We start from the raw sequence: 20,707 nt of genomic DNA on the forward strand, positions 1-20,707 counted from the left end.
CTAAAGCTTCCAAAGGCACATGTGATAAGTATCAAAAGGTATAAAAAAAAGTTTGACAATAGAAGGAAACAAAAAAAGAAAAAAAATATGCATCATTTAATTAGCAACTACTACTTGTTCTCAAGCTATAGCACAAAATTTTTGAGAATAAGGGTCACAATCAAAAGGAAACAGCCAAGAAGTAACTCAACACTTTCAGTTCATCAAATCAAACCACTTTAGAAAGATCAAATGGTCAACAAATCAACACTATTTAAAGTTAACTAAGAAAATGACAAATCAAAAAAATTAAAGACTCCCAATAAATTAAGGGTCCCAATTTGATATAAGGAATCCCATATAAGTATACGTCTTAAACTGTTACACATCAACTCAACATCAAGATTTAATGGCTTTATTTCGTTTTATCTTCCTTTAGGTTTGATATTTCCTAGAAGCCACCCTAAATAAGCAAATAAACAAGTTGATAAACTAGAGAACCAAAAAAAAGTGGGGAAATTCCATTTGAGGTTCTTCGTATATATATATATACTAGTAGTTATCCACTAACTTTTAAAAAAATTAATCTGCATAGTGAAAATGACGAAAGTTCATCTATTTGCCTAGACATTGAAGGATGTTAACTTGAAGAATCCCAAAACTTTAACATTGATTTTCAAGCCAAGATCTAAAAGAACGATTTTTACAAGAAAAAAAGTAAAATAAAATTGAAAGAATGGCTCTAATATAAACATATACAACCATCAATGGCCAAAGCTAATCAATTGTACATTATAATCTTGTGAAAGAAAAACAACCGTGAGAATCCTTTTGTGTGTCGTGTCGATGGCTTTCAACATGAACACGACCTCTTGCATCTCTGGCCTCTTTTCTGGATCTACATCCCAACATTGCTTCATTTTATTGGCCAGAGCACTTGGGCAAGTTTTTGGTATTTCAGACTTCGACTCTCGTACATAGCTGAACATGCGTGAGGATTTTGTCCACTATATGGAATTGAACAACAATAGATCTCCCACAAACAAATTCCAAAGCTATACACATCACATTTATGATCATATTGTAGACCAAGAAGAGCCTCAGGAGCCATGTCTCCGACCGTGCCAGTTTCGGCAATCATGTCTATAGTATTAGGACTCTTAGTCATTTGTATCTATCTCTTGTATATATTGTATTTATCCGTAGAGGATCTCACAAAGTTTCCATTATATAAATAAATACAGAGGCAGGGCTCTAAGTGTGTTGAGCCATTTTACAAATATATTCTCATGGTATCAGAGAGCCAAAGATCCATCTAATTTTTTTTCTAAAACATATGAAGAATTTTTTTCCTAAAACATATGGCTTCTTCATCTTCAGCTACACCCGTCGTTTCTTCTAGCGTCCTATCCGCTACACCCGGCGTTTCTTCTACTATCCCGGATTCAACTTTTTCTGTTACATCTTCGCTTCCTTCCGTAAGTGGAACCTTATTTGGATTATCTCCTTCCTTTGACATTGCTTCTCCTGTTATACCAAATCTCTCCTCTGTTGCTGCTCTTGCAACTCCTAATGTCACAAATTAAGTGACTATTAAGTTAAGTTCTGTGGAGGACTATCTCACATGGCGCACTCAATTTACCTCTCTACTGCTTTCACACGAACTTATGGGTTTTGTTGATGGTTCAATCCCTCCCCCATCTCCTCTTCTTGGTGATGCATTTGGAAATCCACAACCAAACCCACTCTATTGATCTTGGATAAAAATCGATCAAAATGTTTGTTCTTGGTTATTCGCCACACTTTCTCGCGATGTTCATCTTCTTCCCACATCCAGAGATATATGGTTATCCTTACATCGTCGCTATATGGATGCGAGTCAGGCTAAATTTATTAAGTTGCAACGTCAACTCACTACCTTGCGGAAGGACGATAATATGAGCATTGACCAGTATCTTCGAAATGCCAAACAAATAGTTGATTCTCTTGCAGCAATTAATGCACCTGTTGCTTCTCTGGATTTCATTGATCACGTTTTACTTGGTCTTGGAAAAGAGTATGACACCTTGGTTGGCATCATTACACGCTTTCTAGGACAACTATCCATTGAAGAGCTTCGCACCAAACTTTTACTTCATGAGCAAAGGTTGCAGCGATTTAAGGACCTTGAATCGCCAACTATGCACCAAGCATTTGTTGCACATTCTGTTTCTACAGCTACTCCTCAAGATTTTAGCGCTCAGTTTGGTAATCATACTGGCCGTGGCCGAGGTCGATCTTCTTCGTTCAGAGGTCATGGCTGTGGAGGCAGAGGTTGTGGCTTTAACGGTCGTGGGTAGGAATCACAATTCAATTCCAGCAACCATAATACACGCATTAGCATAACTGGACAGCCACAGTTAGGTACTGGTGGTACTTACCCTGGCTCCTATAATTCTCATTCTGTAAGTACTAATTCACCATCCATGGGAGTGCTTGGTTCTCACCCCTCAACTTTTACTTGTTAAATTTGTGGATCCCTCGGACATACTGTCTTACAATGTACTAATAGGTTTAATCATGCTTTTGTTGCTAATGATATTCCTAAGTCTTTTGCAACCATGTCTGTTGGTGAAACGAATGATGCTACTTGGTACGTAGATTCTGCAGCATCTGCTCACATGACTCCATCTGAAGGTAACTTTTTGCACAAAACTCCATACACTGGCCATAATCGTGTTTTAGTTGGGGATGAAAAATTGCTCAATATTAGTAATATTGGATATACCCAATTACTGTCTACTTCCCGTCCCCTTCATTTGCGTTCTGTCTTTCATGTTCCTCAGTTAAAACATAACTTAATTTCAGTCAAAAAGTTATATGATGATAATAATTGTGTTGTTAATTTTGACTCGTCTTCTATTTCTATTAAGGACAAAGCCTCGGGTCAAACTCTCCTTCGGAATCCAGTAAAGGCAATATCTATCCTCTTTCACCCAAGTCACTGTGCTCTCATCCTCAAGCTTTAGTTACCGTACAACAATCAGGAGACGTCTGGCATAGTCGTTTGGGTCACTGTGGAGCTCGAGTCTTAGATAGTCTTAGAGACAATAATTATATTCGTTTGATTAATCTTTTTCAAAATAAGTGTGTTTCTTGTCGATTAGGAAAGACACATCGTTTGCCATTTCATTTAGTAGAACATTGTAGCTCTTTTCCATTGGAGATTGTTCATTCTGATGTTTGGCAGTCACCGGTGTTATCTAATTTAGGTTATCAATATTATGTTATTTTCATTGATGACTTTTCCAGGTTCACATGGCTTTATCCCATGAAACATAAATCTGAAATTTTTACTCATTTTTGTGCCTTTCAAATATTAGTGAAAAATATTTTCAACACTAAAATCAAAAGTTTTCAAAGTGATGGAGGTGGGGAGTTCGATAAAAAAGCCATGGTCTCACACTTTTCTGATTCTGGTATTATTTTTCGTAAGTCATGTCCTGATACTCCCCAACAAATTAGGGTAGCAGAAATAAAGCACCGACACATTCTTGAGATGGTGCAGACTATTCTCACAGATGCTGCAATACCATCTAAGTTTTGGGTTGATGCTGCGTTTTATGCAATTTACACTATAAATAGGTTACCGTCCCCAGTTTTACAAGGAATTTCTCCATTTGAGAAACTTTTTCAAACTCCTACAGATTATGATTTTCTCAAAGTGTTTGGTTGTGAATGTTTTCCATATGTATTGTCTCGAAATTCAAATAAGCTTGAACCTCTTTCAGTTCGTTGTGTTTTCTTAGGCTATGCTTCTAATTATAAGGGATATCGTTGTTTAGATCCCAAAGTAGGTCGTGTGTATATTAGTCGTCATGTCACTTTTCATGAATTAGCTTTTTCTTATTCTGAGTTATCTCGTGATCCTTCTACATCTTCGTCTATTCAACCTGACCCTCTTGTAGTCATTTCACCCTCACACCGGCATGTGTCTAATACAGTTTCTTTTCCCTCTAGGACTTCTATAAATTCTTCTTCTTCAGGATCTTTAGACGTTTCTATTGACCCCATAATTCAGTCTCCTAATGTAACTCCCTCGGTTGAGACATCTCCTGATAGTTCGAGCTCAGATGTGTCTCCTACTATTCCTTTTCCATCCAGCTCTATTGTTGCCATTCATCCTATGCAAACTCGCTCCAAATATGAAATTTCTACGTCTAAAATACTTTTCTCCCTAAGTTTAATCGTCTCTGACATTGAACCTGTATGTTTCTCTCAAGCAGTAAAGAATCCAAAATGGCAAGCAGCCATGGCCGATGAATTCAATTCTATTTTGAAAAATCAAACTTGGATTCTTGTCCCAAATAATTCTAACATGAACTTGGTCGGTTGTAAATGGGTTTATCACATTAAATATAATTCGGATGGTTCTGTTGAGCGATACAAAGCTCGTCTTGTAGCACAGGGGTTTCACCAACAACCTGGTATTGACTATCATGAGACATTTAGTCCCATTGTCCGTCCGACTACAGTGCGTATTGTCCTTTCTCTTGCCATCTCTCTTTCATGGACAATTCGTCAACTAGATGTTAAAAATGCATTTTTACATGGTGTGCTTCGTGAAGAGGTGTTCATGAAACAACCGTCGGTCTTTGTTCATCCTGACTATCCTCATCACGTTTGCAAACTAACCAAAGCCATTTATGGACTAAAACAAGCTCCTCGAGCTTGGTTTCATCGTTTTAGTACATTTCTTCTGGCTCATGGGTTTATTTGTAGTAAATCAGATTCTTCTATGTTTATTCGTAAGTGTTCACCTAGTACTCTCATTTTATTGCTCTATATTGATGATATTATTCTTACTGGAAGTCATGTTTCTCTAGTTGATAATTTCATTCGGTGTCTTTCACGTCAATTTGCCATAAAAGATCTTGGTGATCTTCATTACTTTCTTGGTGTCCATGCTACCCGTACATCTGAGGGTCTTCATCTATCTCAACAAAAATAAGTCTCTGATTTGTTGGTTAAGTTTCATATGCACACTTGCAATCCTGTCCGCACCCCATTTGCTTCCCGAACTTCGCTTTCTCTTATGGATGGTAAGTTACTTTCAGATTCTACTGAATATCGGAGTATGGTAGGTGCACTTCAATATTTAACTTGACTCGTCCTGATATTGCTTATGCTGTAAGTGTTGTCTCGCAGTTTATGCATGCTCCTCGTACCACTAATCTGCACTCTGTGAAGCGTATTTTCAGGTACTTGCAGGGTACTATTACCCATGGTATTTTTCTCAAAACATCTTTACCTGTTTCTACAATGGTTGCCTACTCTGAAGCTGATTGGGCTGGTTGCCCGGATAGTCGACGTTCCACTACTGGATTTGCTGTATTTTTGGGTGATAATCTTATCTCTTGGCGTACAAAGAAGCAACCAACTGTCTCTAGATCCTCTACTAAAGTAGAGTATAGGGGGATTGCCTACACTGTTGCTGAAACTACTTGGATTCGGCATGTTCTTTCTGAGCTTGGTGTATTCCTTTGGGAACCAGTTCGAGTGATGTGTGATAATGTTAGCTCTACATATATGACTCACAATCCGATGTTTCATGATCATTCTAAACATATTGACGTAGATTTTCATTACATTCGTGATAAAGTTACTCAAGGAGATCTTGTTGTTCAATATGTGCCCACTCGCTTACAATTTGCTGATATCTTCACAAAAGGACTATCTTCATCTCAATTTTATTTTTTACGAGACAATCTATCTGTTATTTCTGTCCATTCAGATTGAGGGGGCGTATTAGGACTCTTAGTCATTTGTATCTATCTCTTGTATTCATTGTATTTATCCGTAGAGGATAATGTAATTGTCTCTTTACAAAGTTTCCATTATATATATAAATACAGAGGCAGGACTCTAAGTGTGTTGAGCCATTTTACAAATATATTCTCAGATAGGACATGGAGCCTCTACTCGAGAAACTCCAAAGTCTATTAATTTCACTCTTCCTTCCTTGTTGACAAGTAAATTCGTAATTTTTACGTCTCTATGAACAATTTTATTAGAATGAAGGTAACTCAATCCTCTTACAATATCCAACTCTAGTTGAATAACGGAATTCAATGACAACCACTTCTTGAAGATATTGTTTTTTAAAAGATGTGATCTTAGAGTGCCTCCAGAGACATATTCAACCACAATGAAGTATCCAAATCGATGTTTTTTCCGATTTCTCGCAACAAAATTCCATTCCCAGCGTTTACCACTTGTAGATACTTCGGGCTCCGATTAACTTTGCAATGTTTGGGTGATCAAGATTGTGCCTTATCGAAATTTTTGTGTGAAAGACTTTGTTAATGTTGTCTCTCTCTTTTCATCGGTCAAATCAAGTATTTTAACCGCAACCTGTTTTCCGTCATAAGCGCCTCCCTTTAGGAATAAGGTTATTGATTTTAAGCTTCTTAGGATCCAATTCTCATTCTTTAACGAACTTTGCTACTTCAACTTTGAGTACTCTCCAAAACACTTATTATTATGTTTGCCAAACATTCGATCCAAATGTATCTCGAGTTGCTCATCCATTCCTGTTAAATCGATCTCCGCTCTTATCCTACTTTTCGCCATAATTTTAGTTCGTGGTGAGGAATTAAACCAAGACCTGGTGTAATTAACTTCCTTCTGCAGTAGATACAATAAACGTTCCTATTGCTTTCTGATTTCTGAAAGAAAATATTTTATTGTTAACTCAAATAATTTTCCAGCTAGCAATACCTCTATTTATAAAAGTGTGAATTGTGAAACCTAATTTAACTAGGACTAGAAAATTTATTCCTCATATTATTTGGTTCAGAAATCCTATTTAAACATGGATTAGTTAAATACTAAATCCTAAATAAATTTGATTTCCTACTAAAACTTAATTATCATTCCAACATCTTATCTTAACATATGCTATTGTTTCCTTGTATTTCATTACAAATTTTCTTTTTTCTTTTTCCTCGATTTGACCTTTCCTCAAATTTCAAGTGCTTTCCTAATCTAAAAAGTATGGGTCAGGCCCGTTGGGCTGGTCCGATCACGATCTATAATTTAATGGAGTTGGGCTTTAATTTTTGCAGTCCATTTAAGAACATGGCTTTCTTGCCCGGCCTGGATAAGTTCGTGACCGGTGGAGCTTGAGCAATGTGGGTTGGGCTAGCCCTGGGCCCGTCCGTAAGTTAAATACATGCAATATTTAGATTGCTTATTAGTATTTTTATTTGGATCGAAGAATATAATGTCAAAAGTTATTTAATTTCACTATTAAGAGTATTTTTTGAGGTGTTAGAGACTTGATTAACAAGCATTAACAATATATAATATTGGCTGGTAATATTTATGTTTATTAACATTCTAAAATTAAATTATAAAATATTATGTTTTAAGAAGTGGGTTGGCTTGTGAGGCCCGCAGCCCACAGAATAATGGTGTGGGCTTGGTGGTTTTTGCCCATCATTTTGATGGGTCAGTCCGGTCTGACCCGTCAAACTCAAAGCATGTGTAGGCTAGTCCGGATGAATTGGGTCAATCCGTATTGACAACTCTATTAAACGGAAAAATAAACATTACTTAAAAATAAGGACAGAATCAAAATATTGATGTGTAATTGTCTATATATTATTAATGATTTATGCTAAATTAGTTTTTATTTTAATTTTTAATTATAAAAAGCCCCCACGATGTTCTTCATAAATAAGTTATCGTAAGGGTTATACCACGATGAAAGAATTTTAATTAGAAATTTTAAATTTTAAAAAAATACCTTTTGCTTTACTATAATCGTATACTATACAACAAGAATATGAATTAGCCGAATCCTGAATTTCATATAAGGTAATAGAGAGATAAGATAAATACAACATGCTAATATCATGATTTTGCTAACCTATCCAGAAAAAAATATATTTTCACCAAAAAAAAAAAAAAAAAAAAAAGAGAAAAGATATATGCTCTCTACTTTGGTTCAAAGGCATCTCTTTAAAGTTGAGATCAAAAAAAAAATATTCCTTGACCAATAAACTATTTATCTTTTAAAAAAAAAAAAAAAATTGTTTTACTTAAGCTTTGGAGTACATTCGCATTTTAACATAATATATTTAATACTTTTTAAAAAAAATTGTAAAAAATAATAAATATAATATATTTGCAAATAGCACTAAATTAACTATGTGGGGTGGGGGTTGGTTCCAAGTTTGCCCTTCCTTCGAAAATGATTGGTAACCAAATTTATTTGATTGGATAGGCAGAAGCTAAATCAGAATCTGCTACAACTTGTTGATTATTGCCACATAAATCATAATTTACATAACAAACAAAAGCAAAAACTAATAAAATATGATTTTATTAAAAAAAAAATCTATGTTGACGCTGATATTCTTGAACATTTCCACCCAATATTTACTCTCCATTGTGTGCCAATTATTCTTTCTCCACCTCTTTAAATCACGAATGGAGAATTTCTCAATTAATTACAAAGAACATTAAATTTTATTGTTTCTTTTCTTTTTCTTATATATTTATCACTGCTTGCTTAGTTTTTATTCGTAAATTCATATTGGGTGGGATGTCCCCAATAGGGAAAAGGAAATAAAATAATCTTCTGTAATTTCAACCTTAAATTTAGTAATCGTTTGATCATGAAATTTTATTTTTTTTTTTGAAAAATTATTTTATTTTAGTGAAATAAAAGTGAAAACAACATGCATTTGGCCATAAAAAGTTCAAATACAATTCCGGAATTATATTTGAAAAGTGAAAAAAAGTTTTTATTTGTTTTCACTTTTTTCACTCATACTTTTCTCACAAAATTTCAAAAACAATTTTAATTTATACTCATGGTCAAACAATTCCAATTTCAACTCCAACTCCAGAAAATTATACTTTTCGTTGTCAAACGGGCCCTTAAGTTACATAGATTTTAAGTAAAAACGAAAAGGAAAAATTGGCTTTGTATTATTTGAAACTGAATAACTTTGCAGCTACTTTAACTTTAGAGGGGATGTACGGATATATCGATGCAGAGTGAGAGATTGACTATGAATAATTTCAGGATAGAAATAGGTAGACAGAAATAAGCATCGAAGAGAAGTGATTAGACATGACATGACTTAATTTTTGCTTATTAAGGGCATGAATTTGATAGGAGATTGTGGAGGAGTCGGATTATAGCTAGTAGAAATCAATGCCTTGTCATATTACCCATCCTTACTATTAATTAGTTGTGGTATTGCTTGCTTGTCATTGATTCCTGTTACTATCTGTTATTTTTGTACTTCGATTATCATTTTATTTTTTCGTAGTTACTGACTTGTTATTATCTGTTGTTTTATTATTGTCTGATATTTTTTGTACATCTGTTAATTCTTTTTTTTTGGGGACTGAACTATTTTTCCTTGAGCCTAATCTATTGGAAATATTTTCTCTACCTCTAAGGTAGAGACCTGGTAAGCTCTGTGTACATTCTATCATTTCCAAACCCCACTTTATGAGGTTATGCTAGATATGTTGTTATCATTTTCTAAGATATTCTCTTTGATCCATTCTTGTTGTAAGGCACACATTTGTTAACCGTATATCTAATCAATTAAAATTCTGAATTCGACTGATCAACATATAAATATATGATTTTGACCCATTCTCTACACATACACTGAATTTAGTCCCGGTATCTTTCAAGTAATTCATAAAGAACACATGAATATAATCATAATGGTCTTTGGTGATAGTGAACTCATTGAGCCTACTAATGAAGCTGCACTCAGTACGTAGACCATATATTGTACATATGGCCATAAATAGTTGTTTCAATAGTGATGTCCCAAAAACATATGTTCTTTGGCCTTTAATTTGGAGGGACCATTTTATCATGATTTTATGAGTTGGAGACCACAAAATTAGAACTCAAATGGATACAGGAAGAATTAAAATTTTAAGTAGCCAATGCATGGAACCTAAAGCTACATCCAAAAAGGTCGACCAACATTGCAACATACACATGTTATGCTCTTTGCTGTGTTAATTACTCATTTCTCATATATATTAATATTACTAGTGTGACATTTCGTTCATTATCCCTTTTTGGAATAATGTTTTAATAATATATCAGATTCTGAACTGAAAAATTGAAAACTTTGAAAGAATTATATGTAGATTCTAAGACCTCACAGTTTGTGGTGATTAAAGAGCCCATTTGGCATTTGTTGAATTTGTTTAACAGTACTCTACTGACGAAGGTTCGAATAATATTTAGTATGAAGATTACACTAATAATCTCTTAGAAAGAGTTAAATTATGTATTCAAGTTCATCATTGTAATATCCAACATAACTACAGTATCGCAAATTTAATTGCGTTCACAAAAATATCTATTAAATTCTGGGGCTAAATCGTCATGTTAGACTATCTTAAATTAGTTATCAAAATGAGATGAGTTAATAAATGTAGATCTATGAGCTATTTATGTCAAAGGTTGTTTGGGTTATGAGTTGTGGGTCATGAGATTTATAACGGGCTATAGACCAACCTTCCTAGCTACTATTATCAAATTTTAATTTCTTTGTTTATTTACTCACCAACAAAATAACTAGAGCTGTCAATACGGGTTGACCCAATCCATCTGGGCTAGCCTATATGGGTTTTGAGTTTGATGGATCAAGCCGGACTGACCCATTTAAATGATGGGCCAAAAATATCAAGCTCACGTTGTTTCCCTGTGGGCTGCGGGCCTCACGGGCCAGCCCACTTTTTAAAAAATAATATTTTATAATTTAATTTTACACTGCTAATAAATATAAATATTTATCACACAATAACACATAGTATTAATGCTTGTTAATCAAATATCCAACACCCCAAAAATAATCCTAATAACAAAATTAAATAACTTTTGACATAAATAAAAATAAACCACAAAAAATGTCAATATTTCATTCACTAAAAATAAAAATGAACTCCTCAAGAAAAGCTTTCATGACATTCATTATGTATCTAATATCACCACTTTATTCTTCATCAAGCATCTCTGAATCATCTTTTGATGAAATTGTCTCCTAATATTCATTTTCATCTATAATTTATATACATATTAATTAATTAAACATTAAGAAATAATAAAATTTCATAACTAATAATATTTACATGTATGCAAAAACTATTACCAATTTGAGAGTAACCGTGCAACCAATTTTGAGTGGTAACAGGTGTTTGGACATTTTCATGATGGATGCAGGTTCTATATTTGATGAGAACACGTCCTCTAATGTTGAATGATTATTTTGATGCTATAGTAGTAATAGGGCCACGGGCTAGCCCAACCCACATTTCTCAAGTCCTACGGGCCATGGGTTTATCCGGGCCGGGCTAAAAAGCCTTGTTCTTAAATGGGCTGCAAAAATTGAAGCCCACTCCATTAAATTATAGGTCGGATCGAACTGGACCAATGGGCCTTGACCCATATTGACGGCTCTAAAAATAATATATAATTCTTTATATTGTAACTTATATATAAAATATCAAGGCAAAATAATAAAATAAAATTTTAAAAAAGCTTCTAATAGGTAAATTTGGGCTATATGTTTAGCCCAACTTTTAGATAGTCTAACTCAGACGATCAAAATAATTAAATTAATAAATTAATAGAATAACCCATCCAAATTTACACATGCTGGGTAAATCATATTTTGATTGGCTAAATTTACCATTAACTAGACCTCTGCCTTTTAATATTGGGTTAAAGTACGTTCAATTGCATCAAACTAGATATGCGTGTATAAAAAAATGCTCAACGATATTATAATTTTAAATACGTATTAAATACTGATTTTATGATCTTAAAACCTCTAAACTTTGAATAAATTAAACTTAAATCCTACTAACCAAATCAAAATCAATCTTGAAGAATTTTCTTGGTCTCCACTTGTGCATCTTTAAAGCAGCAGCATTTTCCTTTTTGTTGATTCTTGGATAATAAAGGTTAATGTAGCACTTATCACACATATATTATCCGATTCTTGGTCATATATATCATTTGGAATTTTTAGAATAAAGAAAACAACATTTGAACAAAATTTAGAGTTAACATTGTTTCAATGTTTGATATGGGTATCATAACTAACTCCGAGATTATTTTATGATATATTTTGTATTAAAATAGTGGGATTATACTATTTTATATAGAAAGTGGATAAACTCATCATAGGTAGTAGTATATATGATAATCGATAACTAATCTCTTATAAGTTTAGGATATCCAATAGGATTATTTTCTGTATCAAAATTATTATCTCTATTCCACCAACCAAATAACCCGCAGTAGAAAGAATAAAAGGACACTGCTGTTCTGTTTCTGTCCAAAAATTGACTTAGATAGGAAAATACTGAAGGAAAATTGGAATCTTCCTGAACAAAAATTGCCAAATGCAGGTCTTCTAACAATATTCTCATCATATCCAAGAATTTTTCTGCATGTTTTCTTCTTCATGGTAACATCCAAACTACAATCATAAAAAGGAAATATATATATATAGTTATGTCAATTAAACCGGAAACAAAATAAGAAAGTAAAAAAAAATAAAATACATAGTTGATGTTGATCGATTCGAAATATATTGTGTTACCCATTGTTTTTCCATAAGTTAAAATGGGAAGGCCCGTGGTTTAGCTGCATGTATGGAGAATTTAAAAAAAAAAAAAAAAGAATAATAATGCTAATAATATTTGCTGGATCTCAAAATTATTGGAGAGGCCCCTGCAATATCTTTGTCTCTATGGTATCAAGTTGCCAAATAGTTTCATAGAAATAATACCATTAATCTTCAAGTGCATTAAAATTTTTGCACCATCACTATTTTAAAAAATGTGACCTGACATAGATGAGATTTCTCTATCGTGGTGAAACACTTAATGAAAAGTTGAATTTTTTATAATCGATGTCTATATTTAGAAAATAAAATAGATGAGTAAAATTAAAAACAAAATTCTGATATTATTAATAAAACATACATCAAATATATTTCTAGAGATACAACACTCTTGGCACGGGATTTATCCTTTCTAAAAATGTGCTCAAGATAAATAACATCAAAATATAACTCTAAAAAATGAGACGCAGAAGAATTTATGTGTATGACACTACCGCTTGTCTTAATAAGCTAAAATTTTCCGATCAAGCAATGTCTGGTAGCTTCGTCTTTCCTTTTAACTGGCACAAACACTTGTTCACAAATTCCAATTAATCGAGTCAATAAATTTCAATCAAATCAAATTCATATTAGGAAAAAAAAAGTAAGTAGTACAGACACGCATGCTACAATTGCCCTTCATTCTGCCTCTCTTTCTTACTCATTAGTATAACTTTTTTTAGGTAAAGTCTCATTCATGATAAAGCTGTCAAACAGTGTTATTTCCATAAATAAGAAAACAACATTTGCACAATTTCTAACATGTAAAGCCTTAAATAATTGAGGATGTCCCTACCCCACTTCATATCCTGCATTATTTTATTTTTTCAAAGGTAAATGTCTTTTTCTTTTTCATTTAATTCACCTTTGTTTCTTTTGTCAAAGATTAAAAGCTTTCACTTGTAAAACTCTATCCAACATTCTGAATGAATAAATGAAATATTTGAAATATAAGAACCCATTAATGTTTCCTTTGAATTATATGTATGCTTAGTAATTTCATCCTAATTACAATAACGGATTGGAGATGAATGGAGTTTTATCCCATTTCCTTTTTTAGGTAGTCAAGTTGTAGAATATTCTATGTTTTAGTAGTTGGTAAATTTAGTATACTAACGTTCAGTAAGATGGATAATACATATTTAATTTGCACCAATTTTTTTTACAATAAACCAAATGATTTAACATTAAGAAGAACTTATTAAAGTGAGGATACGTGTTACCTGGCCACGACTAACCGATCAAAATTTATGTACGTCACACACCCAAGTTTAATTATGTTATGTATTGTCTGCTTTGGCAAGCATACACCACAGATTGTCGCTCGGATTTTTGTTTGCTGGTCGCTCAAATCCAAAAGAGTGCACTTTTTTTCAGAAGTCTGACAACCTAAAAATCTATCCATCCTTCTCTTCGATCCAAGCTTGCATCCATTGTCACAGAACAATAAATGTGTAGAAGTACTTTCTTTGTTCTAATTTGTATGCCATTTTTTTTAATCAATTCCAAAAGATGATACATGCTCTGATAATCCTAGAATTCCACGATGAGTTCACTACATGAATACTCGGAATATAAATTAAGGAAGTAAACACACCAATAAATCCATGATATTTTTTTTATATATATACACAAGAAGACTAATTATATATAATATAATTTATCGATTAAGAGGATTAAAATGAACCCTCTCATGCCCCTTAGCGCTGCTCTTAGCCATAACATATTTAGGACCACAAATCTTAACAAGCCGTATGCGACAAAAATTTTTTTTGTCCTTTTAAATTGAATATATCATGTCAAATATCACCATGGATATAGAATGGAACGGAATAGCGGAAGGAATTTATATATATATATATATATATATATATATATATATATATATATATATATATCAACTTAAATTCTGAACATACATTTTTTACTTGTACGGAACAATGTTGTTCAATTTGTCAACAAAGTTTTAATGAAGTGAAAACATTTCCAAAACTACAGGAGACATTCAAATCTTGATTATTAGATGGGGAAAAGCATTTAGCTTGAGAACTAAAAGTCTAAACCCCCTTCCGGCCTTCCCTCCCAATTTTTGACATATCCTTTGAATTGTGAGAGTCAAATAATTTATTTTTCATCCAAAATTTTTTATATGCATTATATATACGTATATATGTTGATTGTCAATTATTGTAAGTTACTTTTTACGTAGTTTTATTCATGTAAATTCTATTTTAAAAAACTTTAAGACTTCACTTCCCATCTTACAGTCAAAACTAAAAGATTTGACATTCTAAATACAAAAACAATGCCACATACTGACATACACTAAGATAGTCGAGGTACGAAACTAGTTATTTTGGGATTAACTATATATGTTATTTTGGGATTAACTATATATTCTAGGATTAACTATTTCGGAATTAGTTATTTTGATTTTAAGAAGGGATAAAAATACACTACTAATTCCAGGATAATTAATCCCAGGATGAGTTATATTGCCATGCATTTTATCCAAATCAAACATGGAATAAGCTCATACTAAAATTAATTCTGAAATTGATAATCCTACCAAACGATCCTTTGCATCGCACTTGCACTATGGTCTATGATTATTATTATGGAATTTTTTGAAAGTTACATGATTTCATAAACTTAACTTTTAAGGCGGCAGGATTTGCAATATTAGGCTAATTATTAAAGATCTCAGGTAGATTTCCAATGCCGACATTACCTTTTTGCATCTAATTCTTTACTTTAGGATTTAATTACGTAAAGATGAATCTAAGGGCTTCTTAATATACTACTCATAAGACAAAAAGATTAACTTTAAAATTAGTAATTAATAAAGGAGTTTCTTTTGCTCGCAGCCTATCAATGAAGAAAAAAATAATCTTTCATTACTAATTAAAAATATTTCAAGAAATGGAGCATCTTTTCCTTTTTATGGATCATGTCAAGATGACACTCTACAATTAATTAAGATATATACTTAATTCATCAACAAAAAGAAATTGATTTTTTTTTTCCGGTAAGAGGAATAATCAAATAAAAGATTCATATAATCCATCTTTATGATGCTTGAAATTGATGCATTGTTAATTCATTGATTGACTAATTGTAATTATATTGTCGTTACAAGCTATGTTTTACTTTAAGCGTATTTAAATTTAACTCAAAAAATTATAGTACTCCATTCAATATAAACCGAATTTGCTCATTTATTTGATATAGACATATAGTCGTGATAACAAAGCAAAAAAAGCTTTTATTAATTTGATTTAACAATTAAATAAATTGTTGAAAACTAATTTTGAGTTGGATAAATTGTATATATTTTCATTTATTATTTAGTCCAAAATTAACCTGCGTATCTTGATTCAAATAAACATTAACACTTTTTTGTTGTTTGAATTATTTTAACCCGTTCAAATCTAAGTAAAAATAATTTTTAAGAGAGACATCATGGAAAAAAAAGTACGAACAAATAAAAGCAAAAAGGAAAAGGAACAAAAATTATAAGGTGCATGCAACATACTTACATACCCCACCAAAACGAGAGAGATATAGTTAAGTAGGAATTGGGCATGGCAACTTACTAAACATTCTTCCAAACTTGGTAGGGGTCCATCAGTATGTGCACACATACATCATTCACCACTCCTGTTCCTTTTCCCTCTTCTCACCCTTTCTTTCTTTTTTTTTAATTATTATTATTATAAACTGCATTGATCGAATGATTCATTTCAATTATATCACACCATTATACATATAAGGTAAAATGGGTGGAACGAAAAATTATGCTATATATGTATGGTTAAAATAATTTTTTATGTATATATATTAGATGTTGAACCCCCTTCGGTTAGTTCGTATGTTCACGTATGAATCCCCTTAATGAATATTCTCGGTAGATCCTTGTATTTGTTTGAATTTATAAAGTGAATGTCTCTACTTAACTTTTTGTCATCTGAACCCCTGAACTTATCCAAACACAATATTTTAAACCCCTCTAACCGTTGACCAAACTTATGTGGCACAAAATCGGCTGAATTGGACGAAACATGTGACTGCACACGCATGAGTGCGAGTCAGGGTAATTTTTGGGTGATTTTTACATTAAAACAATTTTAAAAAAAAATAAAAAGAAAAAAAGCCCCCCCCCCCCCTTCCCCCTGCATTTCTCCACTTTGAATTCTAAGTAGAGCTGTTCACTTTACAAACTCGGACAAATATAAGAATTCGCAAAAATATTTCACCTACATATAATAGAACTTTGAATTCTAAATTCTATCATATCTCATTTGATTTATTGGTTCGAAATCAATTACGTACATGAATTTTTAATACATATGGAGGATCTTGCACAAATTTATTGAGTTTGGATGATCTGTAATTAATTTCCTACAACCAACTCCACGCCTATAAGTCTACGTGTTAGATAATTTCGTCAATAAAAAAAAAATGCACAAAAGAATTTCAATTTTTTAATGGACCTTTACCCTTTATATTTTGATCCAAGATATTTAGGGAAAGTCAATAAATTCATGATTTGTGATTATGATTTTTTTTTTAATGCTCAAAAACTGATTAAGAGTGAATAAGTGCAAACATAAATTTAAAACTCCGTTATAGGGAATTTAAAAGTTTGAAAACCAAAAAATAAGTTTTGTGATTTATTGGATTTTTTTGACAAAATTGATGACTAGGATTCGGTGGAAAAGTCATTTTGAAATTGTTTAAAATTTGGAGTTATTCATTGATGATTTGAGCTATTTTGGGAACTTTTTGTTCATTTTCATCGGTTGAAACTCAAACGTAACGAACTCAGAGTTTGCATAATCTCTGTACAATAGTGTAAAATGTGTATAAGCACCTCTTATATATAATTACATATTTATATAAGGTTGATATTCTGTAATGTGTTATGTTGGACTATATATAATAAAATCTCTCTAAATTAATATTACTGGAATTATGAAATATATTATAAGTTTATAGAGATATTAGTTAAAAGAGTGCGTTTAAGATTCTAGTTGGAGAAGTGATTTTGAGTATCTTACTAATTTATGAACTAATGAAAACAATATTCATGAGCTTGAGGACATCATTAATGATTTCAGTTACCGAAATAAAATGGATGTCAATAGCTCGTTCTATTACTTGGGTGAAAACAATATATGTTCAAGGGTCCAAATCTTAGAAGAAATTGGGTCCAAATCTTAGAAGAAATTGTAGATCATCGAAGAAAATAGTGTTGATGATGAAGTTGAAGACAATACAACATTTTTGGAAGGAAGTATTTATCACATATAGAACTCTTCACAATTTTTGGTGTAGTTCGAGAAGACAACATCAGAACTTTTGAATACAATAAGAAAAATTAGAGATAACATTAGAATCATATTTCACTAAATTGTCTTAGTTATTTTTATAATTTTAAACAATTATTAATTTATAATATTAACATGACCATATATTTACATAGGAGTCTTTATTATCTTATTATCTTATCAAAATTGATAAATTTTTTTACTGGCCCAAGATAGAATCGGAGAAATATATTATCTGAGAGAGTTTGTTAATTTACCGAGCATTAATTTAGGTAAGTATATATATTCTTTTGCTGTGCTGATATTTGAAGCCTAGTCTCCAGGCAACTTCTCACATTCCCTTTACTTGCTTCAGATTTTATTGTTTATTTACATGTCAAATTTTATTTATTTTGGTTTCTCATCCGGTGTCCGATACCCGTATTGAAGCCCGACTGATCCGGATTCGCGCCGCATAGGCCCCAATCGGGGGGAAGCGCTCCCAAACAGAGGTCTCTTCGTACCCAGGATACGTGTCATTTTTTTAAAAAAATTAAAATTCACCCAATCCTTTATCAATTTAATTTGCTTGGCTGCCACCTTAAAGGCCTATAAATACCCCTCTCTACTACACTACTTTTCCACTCAGCACAGAAAATAGATACCAAACACACAGCAAATTAAAGACATAACTAGAGAGTTAGCAAACTGAGAAAATGGAGAATACTTTCCCAGTTGTGGATATGGGGTTGCTTCAAACTGAGAAAAGGGCTGAAACAATGGACAAAATCAAAGATGCATGTGAGAACTGGGGTTTCTTTGAGGTAACATTGTATACTATTAAACTACAAGATCTTGAAAACAAATGTTGCTTTCTTGTTTCTGACAGTTTTGTTATATACCACAGCTTGTGGATCATGGGATTTCCCATGAATTGCTGGACGCAGTAGAGAACTTTACTAAGGGGCATTACAAGAAGTGCATGGAACAAAGGTTTAAGGAAATGGTGGCAAGTAAAGGCCTTGAGGCTGTCCAAACTGAGATTAATGATCTTGATTGGGAAAGCACTTTCTTCTTGAAACATCTTCCTGTTTCTAATGTGTATGAAGTTCCAGACCTGGATGATGAATACAGGTACAAAAGAAAAAAAGATCCAATGTTTATCCTTTCCCTTTTCATTATTGTTTTTAAAAAAACATATTTTTGACATAAACAGAACCTATGCTAAGCTAACTCCAACTATCTGGGATTTGCATCTGTTCACCCTGTCACTTAGCTTATCCTTAGTCTTGATTAGTAGCTCTGTCTTTTTTACTAACTTAACATTATATCTAACCTCATGACAGGAATGTTATGAAAGAATTTGCACTGAAGCTAGAGAAACTAGCTGAAAATCTTTTGGACTTGCTGTGTGAGAATCTTGGCCTAGAGAAAGGTTATCTGAAAAAGGCATTTTATGGCTCAAAGGGTCCAACTTTCGGAACCAAAGTTAGCAACTACCCTCCTTGTCCCAAGCCGGAACTGATCAAAGGCTTACGCGCTCACACTGATGCTGGTGGCATCATCCTGCTTTTCCAGGATGACAAGGTCAGTGGGCTCCAATTGCTGAAAGATGGCAATTGGATTGATGTCCCTCCTATGAAACACTCAATTGTCATCAACCTCGGTGATCAGCTCGAGGTATGTATTCATTTTGGCGTGTTGTAGCAGGTAACCTGCCTTTGTTTACTCTTTGGATTCACTTGATTTTGTTTAAATTATTAAAGGTGATTACTAATGGAAGATACAAGAGTGTTGAGCACAGAGTGATTGCTCAACAAGATGGCACTAGGATGTCTCTAGCTTCCTTCTACAATCCAGGAAGTGATGCTGTCATATTTCCAGCACCAGAGTTGATTGAGAAGGCAGAAGAAGAGAACAAACTGAAGTATCCAAAATTTGTGTTTGAAGATTATATGAAGTTGTATGCAGGTCTCAAATTCCAGGCTAAGGAGCCTAGGTTTGAAGCAATGAAGGCTATGGAGACTACTGTCAACTTAGGTCCAATAGAAACTGTTTGAGATAATCTGAGGGTGGGTGGATTTGCTTATGCATTAATAGGACACTAATTAAGAGGATTTAAGAAGTTAAGGTTGCTAATGGTGTGGAGTTTGTGTTGTCTTTTTGTTAATCATGGATTAAAGTAGTAAGGTTTCTGTGGAACTTGTGTTTCTTGATGCGTCATTGTCTCATGTCTGGTAGTGAGCTGTCTGAAGTTGTTCTCTATGGGGTATATTATAAAGTTTCCTCTTTTACTTCTAATGAAATCCACGCTTGCAATAAACAAACTCTTTGTATCACTTATTAACTTTTGCATTTAACTAGTATACACTGACAGGATGAAGAAAGATTACACTAAGTGAATTACGAATAACCTTTTATACTAGACATGGATCGGTAACATGCAAATCATAGAAATCACCTGTTACAACATATAAAATTGCATATTAGTGCAACAAATTTTTATATTACAAGTGTCTGCAAGTTAAATAATGTGTTAATGCTTGTTCTCTTTATGCGCGTTTACCTAAAAGGGAATGTGTTGCAGCACAACTAGTATAAAAACAGAAAAGGACACTCAAACTTTGTTGAAAAAGGAATTTGGATGACATAGCTAACTTGACAACCTCAAGTTAATGTATTTCTTTTATCCTTTTCTATAATGACTGTCATTTT

The 20,707-nt window shown here is 32.8% G+C and overlaps 1 protein-coding gene across 1 annotated transcript; it reads left to right on the top strand.

The window, feature by feature from the left end:
* Window positions 1–18,657: 18,657 nt before the first annotated feature.
* Window positions 18,658–20,308, top strand: LOC107859634 (1-aminocyclopropane-1-carboxylate oxidase-like). The gene is made up of 4 exons (NM_001324767.1): window positions 18,658–18,816; window positions 18,900–19,126; window positions 19,339–19,672; window positions 19,759–20,308. Exons 1-4 carry the CDS (start codon window positions 18,709–18,711, stop codon window positions 20,050–20,052), a joined length of 963 nt encoding a protein of 320 aa, NP_001311696.1. The 5' UTR covers window positions 18,658–18,708; the 3' UTR covers window positions 20,053–20,308.
* The last annotated feature ends 399 nt before the right edge of the window (window positions 20,309–20,707 follow it).

Source organism: Capsicum annuum, chromosome 2, assembly GCF_002878395.1.
Source record: "Capsicum annuum cultivar UCD-10X-F1 chromosome 2, UCD10Xv1.1, whole genome shotgun sequence".
NCBI classification, from domain to species: domain Eukaryota; kingdom Viridiplantae; phylum Streptophyta; class Magnoliopsida; order Solanales; family Solanaceae; genus Capsicum; species Capsicum annuum.

Coding starts and splice junctions, on each gene's coding strand:
- LOC107859634 (NM_001324767.1), top strand. CDS start 18,709: ATGGAGAATACTTTCCCAGTTGTGGATATGGGGTTGCTTCAAACTGAG. Junction 18,817..18,899: donor AGAACTGGGGTTTCTTTGAG/GTAACATTGTAT, acceptor TATATACCACAG/CTTGTGGATCATGGGATTTC. Junction 19,127..19,338: donor GACCTGGATGATGAATACAG/GTACAAAAGAAA, acceptor ACCTCATGACAG/GAATGTTATGAAAGAATTTG.